The sequence below is a fragment of the Budorcas taxicolor genome, chromosome Y (genome assembly GCF_023091745.1).
Source record: "Budorcas taxicolor isolate Tak-1 chromosome Y, Takin1.1, whole genome shotgun sequence".
Classification (NCBI taxonomy): Eukaryota; Metazoa; Chordata; class Mammalia; order Artiodactyla; family Bovidae; genus Budorcas; species Budorcas taxicolor.
Genome location: NC_068936.1, coordinates 5,907,884 through 5,915,564, shown reverse-complemented (window position 1 = coordinate 5,915,564; position 7,681 = coordinate 5,907,884). Strand labels below are relative to the sequence as shown.

The following is a 7,681-nucleotide window of genomic DNA, read 5'->3' as shown; positions in this document are numbered from 1 at the left end:
TAATACTGTTTTACTTATTTCAGTAAACAATTCCCCACTGAGCCTACAATGACACATTCACCACAAGTTCATCCAGCCCCAGTGAGTTGATCAGGTCCCTTCTTCCACTATCACAGTGGGACCGACCTGTTTGTTTCCCTCTGTAATCCACAGTCTTGTGAAGTCTGCCTAGACAGATGAGTCAATAAAACAAGAATTGACCCGAGAGAGGAGGCATCTTACCCTCTCAGAGGCTCTCATTCCAGTGAAAGCCTCAGGTGGAGGCTCAATGTGCCTGTCTCTCTGAGGGTTTCCCAGCCAACATACCAGACATTTTGTAGAATCCCGAGTTGTAAAACAATCCTTGGAGGACATTCAGTACAGTGGAGTTCAGTTTATTACAGTAGCAGGTCCAAGGGGAATCGGTTCCTGACAAGGACCCTGATGATTTTGAAGGACTCAGTTTTATACCTTCCACTACATGACTGGTTACACATTCAGTTTAGTTGAGTTCATTTCAGTCACTAAGTTGTGTCCGACTATTTGCAACCCCGACTATTTGCAACAGCACACCAGGCCTCCCTGTCCATCACCAACTCCCGGAGTTCACTCAAACTGGTTACACATTAATAATTTGTTTTACAATATGGAGGTGTGGAAGAATTACCAACTACAACATGCAGGTTCAGGCGCTATCATTAGTCTAATTAACACAATCTGAGCTTTACTTTGCAATCTGTGAGGATGGAGTTTCCTGATTTTTCTTTGATGATATTTAACAGGGTTCAGGCCCAGTTCTCATCCTGCCTTAAGATGACTGACAGTCTTCTAGGTGACATCCCACTTTCCCTCCTCCCAGCCTCCCCAACATCTTGATTGGTGGACCTAACATACCAGATTCCTATGAAATATTTTTCTTTACACCATTGGAGTTGTTTTGCTTTGGTTCAACCTCTTCATTCATCCTGGAGCTCTTTCTCCATTCTTCTGCAGTAGCATATTGGTCACCTACCAACTTGGGGAGTTTATCTTTCAGTGTTCCTTCAGTGTTCTTTCACTGTTCAGACAAGTTTTCTGCCATCTTGTCTCCAATCCTCTTTTCTAAGTACTTTCTATGCATTTACTCATTCAGCCCCTATATACCACAACTAGTTAAAATAATGCCATAGTATCCCAATGATACGTTTCATTTTTATTATTTATTATTATACATGTTGTTGGTGGTGTTATTAGTTGGTGTTTTACTGATGCCTACCTGTGTTCCAAGAATTTCAAACACTTATTTCTTGAATCCTACACCTTCACTTAGTCTTCACAACATTCCCGAAGTGTTTTTTTTTTCTACTTATCATCAGTATCCTCATAATTATTATTATTACTACTTAGATTTTACTCATGTTGACTTCTCTCAGTACTTAGGTACACTTTTTCATTAAATCCTATAAGTTTTAGTCTCTTTAGTGTTCATAGTATCCTAGTTGCATATCCATCATTGCTGTATTTGTACAATTACTTTGCTGTATTTGTACTATTATTACTATTGGAATTATTATTATTATTGATTTTTTCTCTATTAATATTGACCTCAATTCATGGTACATTGTGCTCCTTGAACTCTGCCCACATGAAATTATTCAGTCTTCACTGCATATCAATGATGTCCTTGTTGCTTTCAGGTATTACTATTAGCTAGCACTTCAATAAAACAAACCTCCATTTTTAGTACATTATATAAATTTACTCTTTGAATCCTAAATACTTTGATATTTAATCTTCACAGAGTCCCACTGTAGATTTTATTTATTATCATGATTAATATTCATAATTATTATTAATTACTTCTTTCCTAATGTTATCTTTTACTGTAAGAACTTTGTATATTTATTCCTTGAACCTTATATACCTTTACGTATTTAGTCTCATAATATTCCAGTGAGGTGGTTCTATTATTGTAATATCATTATGATTGTTACCATCATTATCATTATTGCTATTTAGCACTTTAATTATGTTAACCTCTGAGTATATTAAATAGTCATTAAATCTGTATGCATCATAGTTTCTTCAGTCTTCACAGCATCTCAATGAAGCAGAACAGCTGTTTTTTGTTTTCAATTTTCTCTTTATTTTTTAAATTATTTTAACTATTTATTTATTTACCAGTGCCTATATCTATCCTAAGTACTTTAAATACTTTAAATCTTTGAATTATACACCTTTAAGTAATTTTGTCCTTTCTGCATCCAACTGAAGCAGGTTGCCACTTTTATTTGTTATCAGTATTTTAATTAGCTGCTGCTGCTGCTAAGTCCCTTCAGTTGTGTCCAACTCCTTGTTACCCCATAGATGGCAGCCCCACCAGGCTCCACCATCCCTGGGATTCTCCAGGCAAGAACACTGGAGTGGGTTGCCATTTTCTTCTCTGTTAATTAGTTGTGTCAACTACAAATTGGCATCTACCAAGAGCATTGCCAACAACTGAACAACAAATGCGTTTGCCATCTGCCTCTATGGAGATTGAACTCCATGCTGCTATAGCTGTTGACTTTCAACAACCCCTGAGGGAGTTCAGGGTGAGGCACTCTCTGCTACAGGGAATCTGGTGGGACAGGTCTTTAGATAGTTGGATGTTTTAGGATCACATGGTATGATATCACTCCTTGCATCTCCTCATATATAGTGGAGAAGGCAATGGCAAACCACTCCAGTACTATTGCCTAGAAAATCCCGTTGTCGGAGGACCCTGGTAGGCTGCAATCCTTCATATATAGTGTAAGCACTAAATCCCCTCATGGTGACATCAGATTCTCATAACTAACAAAAAATCTTTTGTAAAATGAGCAGTTCATAGTTTTGAACTCCCAGTTCACCAAAACCTTATATATTGACTTTCCCCCACTGCCACTTTGGAGTGGTCTCTTGGAGCTATCTGAGATGCTGCCTCCTGGGCTGCAGTCCTCACTTTGCCCGAAATAAAACAATTCACAACTCTCAAGTTGTACATCATTTTTCAGTCAACAGTTGTTCATTACCAATGCTTATCTCTGTTCCAAGCACTATGTATACTTTCACTCACAGAATATGTACCTTCATTTATTTAGTTTTCACAGTATCCTAGTAGGTAGCTTCTGTCATTGTTATTTTGTTATTATTATCATCCATACTAGTAAGTATTAGTATGTTAATGCTAGTTAACATACTAATTAATGTTCGTATGAGTTAATGTTGAATTTTAATTTTAATGCTTTATATATTTTTGCTCATTGATTCATTATACACCTTAAACTTATATAGTCTTCCCGGCATCCCAATATGGATTCATTTTTCTGCTTTGTTGTTTTTTATTTTAATTTATTATTATTATTACTGCTGATTAAAAGTAAACAGATTAAGGGCCAAAACAAATTCATCAATGTCCGCCCTGATAAATGGCAGAGAAAGGAGTCATATCCAATTATATCTGGAATTCATACTATTAGTTCATACCAGTGAATATTTTTTAAAGTTGGCCATTTTTAAAATATGGTTTTGGGATAATGGCATTGTAACAGGTATACTATCATGTAAGAATCGAATCACCAGTCTATGTCCGACACAGGATACAGCATGCTTGGGGCTGGTGCACGGTGATGACCCAGAGAGATGTTATGGGGAGGGAGGTGGGAGGGGGGTTCAAGTTTGGGAATGCATGTACACCCGTGGTGGATTCATGTCAATGTATGGCAAAACGAATACAGTATTGTAAAGTAAAATAAACTAAAAATAAAAATTAAAAAAAATAAAAATTAAATAAAATAAATAAAATAAAATATGGCAAATATTCATTAGAAAATATAAGAATACTCATCAAAATTTGCAAAATGAAAGAAAGAAAGAGCCTGCTAAACATATACAAAACCATTCATTTCTTTCCTAGACATATATTCAGGGGAAATGTATGTAAATGTTCTACCACAGACAGGTATACAAAGGTACAAAGGACATAACTACTCATAATAATTAAAACCCAAAACTGTCCAATTGTTACCGAATCCAAGCTCACTCTGGTCACCTCACGACAGGCCAATGACTGAGAAGAGGCAGGCTAATGCCTCAAAATAATTATCTTATTGGTGTCTGGATGACAGGTTCTATTTAGATTAGAGAAAAAGAAGCATGGGGATCTAAAGTCAAAAGTTGTAATAGAGAGAGAGGTGGGGGGAAATAAAATAGAAGGGTCTTTAGTCTTGTAAAACCTCTTCAAAGAAATGTCCAGCCCTCAGAAGGGGTGTGTTAATCTCTTCTATTCACAGGTGAGCAGACACTAACTATCTCTTTTGGAGCAGAACAAAGGCACTTTAGTTTATAGTCAAGCAAAGGGGTAGGGTCCTCCAGGCAAGCAATTTTGAATGATTATAAAATAAAAACAAGTAAAGAAACAGTTTCCAACATGGAATCAAAATAGACTTCCTTCTGCAACACAGTCACACATCTATAATATACAGGATGAACTGTACATAGTAATTTTCAAAACAAACTCAATGTCACTGATGCTATTTGAAGAAAAAGAAATTAAACATAGTATTTTGTGTTTTCTTTTATTTGAAGTTCAAGGAAAGCATACATATTTTGACAAAAGCTAGAGTATAGTTTATTTATGAACATGAGGAAAGAGAGGCTTTAAATATTAAACACCAATACACATAAATGGAAAAATATAAAATACTTTAAGGTACAACTTTAGGTATGTGTTTGAAAGGTTATCATAGCACATAATTACCATTTGGAGCACATAAATCTGATTAAACAATATTTTTCCTGGAACAAATCAGTCTGTGAAGTTACCTCCTTTTTTCCCTCGGACTTTCTTTCAAAAACTTCACATTTCACTACATATTGTTTTGGAGTTTTGAGATATATTATTTGAAGTACTGTTTTTCAAGAGTTTGGTACATATATATATATATAGGAAAGTTGACTTTGATATGCAATATATAGCATATGATATCATATCATATCATAAAGTTTGACCATGGACTTATTTTCATTCCAAAAATGTAAGGCTTTCTTTGCAAGCTGCCAATTTTTCTACTTTAGCCTGTTTGCACATTTTTAAACACCTTTGATTTACATTTTCACTGACACCTCATCAGATTAACCAGACAGGATCTTGCTCATCCCATCCCCCATGCCACATAGTCTGAATAGTTTATATTCCTGACATGCTATCACTTTATTTATTTGTTTTCTCCCTCCAAGAATGCAAAAGTTAAGTGAAAATGGAAACAAGTGTATTGCCAGTGATTAAAAGAAACTTTTCAGAAAAGAGATGAAACCTTGGCTCTCATGGGAGCTAACTAAATACTGAATGGATGTTATAATCCCCTCAAAACACAAGTAAAACCTTACAATTTTGTATGACTAAAGGAACTGAGTTGCAAGTGGCAGCAAAACTGGCTTTTTCACAGTGGGAACAAAAGGTTATAAACTGTGAAAGAAGATAGAATATGCATATATATTCACTAATTACCTGCAATTTACAAAGAGGTGGAAAGTAGCTAGAAAGACCAAAGAACAGAGCTTGTACCAGAAAGTGCTTTAGAAGGTAGGGAGGTTTCCATCCAAGTACGAGATTTTTTTCCTCTGTACCATGAATTTGTGAGTGTTTCTGAAAGTACTATAGTCTGAAGTTACAGCATTTAAAATAAAAAGTTATATTGTCTATAGTGGCTATTACCAGGTTATTAATATATGCTACCATCTAACTAATGGCCAATCTCTGGAACAATTAAAATTAGAAATATAAGAATTGTGCCATTACTAGGAAAAACAGATGATTTTCTAACTCAAGCAGTTTTGGTGCTGTTAAGATAATTTCTTACAAAAAAGTTCTCTTACAGATAGAACTGATTAACAGAGGAGCAGTTATTTTGGAAAGTCCAAATTCTTTACTTGTTAAATGTACTTATTCGGCTTATTTTAAAATTAAGTCGCAGGTGAAATTGTAGTAAAATTGAGATAAAGAGTGCCTTTGTTAGCGAGAGTAAGGAAGTCAGTATTGAACATAAGCGCAAGAAAGTCCAGGCTCTAAGCTTTGGTAAAAGGGAAAGTCCGCGGAAATCTGTGTAGCCAATGTTACCCTATCGTGGCCCATGTTTGTCCAGTAGCTGTGATGCTCCTTTTGCAGAAGTGAATTGGTTATAATCACGGACTGTGAGCGGCTTAATTGGCTTTCCATTTGTGAGTGTGTGGTCTTGGCACAATCTTCCCTGTATGTGAAGGGGTGCAATGTCTCTACATCCATCTGGTTGCATAGTATTGAAGAATCTGCAGCAAGCGATTTCTGTAGCCTCTTGGCTTTCCGACGAGGTCGATATTTATAGCCCGGGTATTTGTCTCGGTGTACAGCTAGTAGTCTCTGTGCCTCCTCAAAGAATGGGCGCTTTTCAGCATCTGTAAGCCTTTTCCACTCGTATCCCAGCTGCTTGCTGATCTCTGAGTTTTGCAATTTGGGATTCTCTAGAGCCACCTTTCGTCTCCGTTCACGAGACCACACAATGAAGGCGTTCATGGGTCGCTTGACGTGGTCCTGGCTGCTCTCCCTAACATTTTCCCCCCTTTCACACTGATCATTTGCGCTATGATTGTCTGTGCACAAGGAAGAGGTTTTCCCAAAGGCGAAAGTATTTTGTTGCTGTACCACCGCTGGACTGTAAACATCGTCTTTCAATACTCTGAACATTGCAGAAGCTTAGGATTGCACCGTTCTATTCATAACTTGTTCTTACCAGAGACTGACTTAGTGCAAAATTTGCAGTGAAATATTTATTTCTCCGCCCCCAATACCTCCCCTCAATACCTCCTGGCAGCCAGCCCAAACCCACCAACCTACTCTTTCTCAAGCAAAGGTGCTTAACAGGATATTAACGCTCTGCTGTCTTCTTTGTTTACATCTAATCAGAATTTGTGAAGGCGCTAATACCTGCTTAAAAATACAAACGGTGTCATTGTGAAGTTATTTTCATATACTTATTTCAAAGGATGAAGGTGCAGCAGACATACTAACAAATTGTTTATGGTTATGAATGTAAGAGAATGTTATATTTAAAAAAAAGATGAAAAACAGCCCGATCCTGTTATATAGTTGAATACACAGGATACCGAATCCATGCTAATCACTATCACCACTTCTCCACTTAGGCTTAAAGTACAGCTGAAAAATGTATGTACGTATTCCAGTAGTTAATAACTGGACTGGATATATGCTGATGACTTTCAGAATGCTAATATATACTAATACATATTTAATGGTCAATCTCAGATACAACTAAAGTTTGACATAAAAACTGTTCCATTAAAAGAAAAAACACTTAATCTTGGCACCCAAGCAGTTTCCTGGAATTGAAATAACACTTCAAAGGGACTGGGTTTTTGTTTGTTTGTTTTGAGGCTGGGGGAGTAGGGAAAGTGTGAGGCTGGGTGGGGGACTGGTGTGGAGGTGAAAGGGGGGTTGGTGTGTGGTATGTTAGATGGGTAGGCTGTGCAGAAGTAATATCCATCACTCTCTTCTGCACTTTTACCTAACAGATGATTAAAACTAAACAAAACTAAAACAACAATGCTCTATAAATTTCTAAATTGTAACCATCAGTTGTTTTATATTCTAGTTCAAACTTGCGAAAATTGAAAAGTAAGGCTTTACAAAATGAAATAACTGAAGCCC

At 36.5% G+C, this 7,681-nt stretch overlaps 1 protein-coding gene across 1 annotated transcript; it reads right to left on the bottom strand.

Moving 5' to 3' along the window:
- Window positions 1-6,010: 6,010 nt before the first annotated feature.
- SRY (sex determining region Y) lies at window positions 6,011-6,733 on the bottom strand. Its single transcript, XM_052664035.1, is given in 1 exon segment — window positions 6,011-6,733. A coding segment is annotated over 1 exon segment (723 nt).
- Window positions 6,734-7,681: the final 948 nt, after the last annotated feature.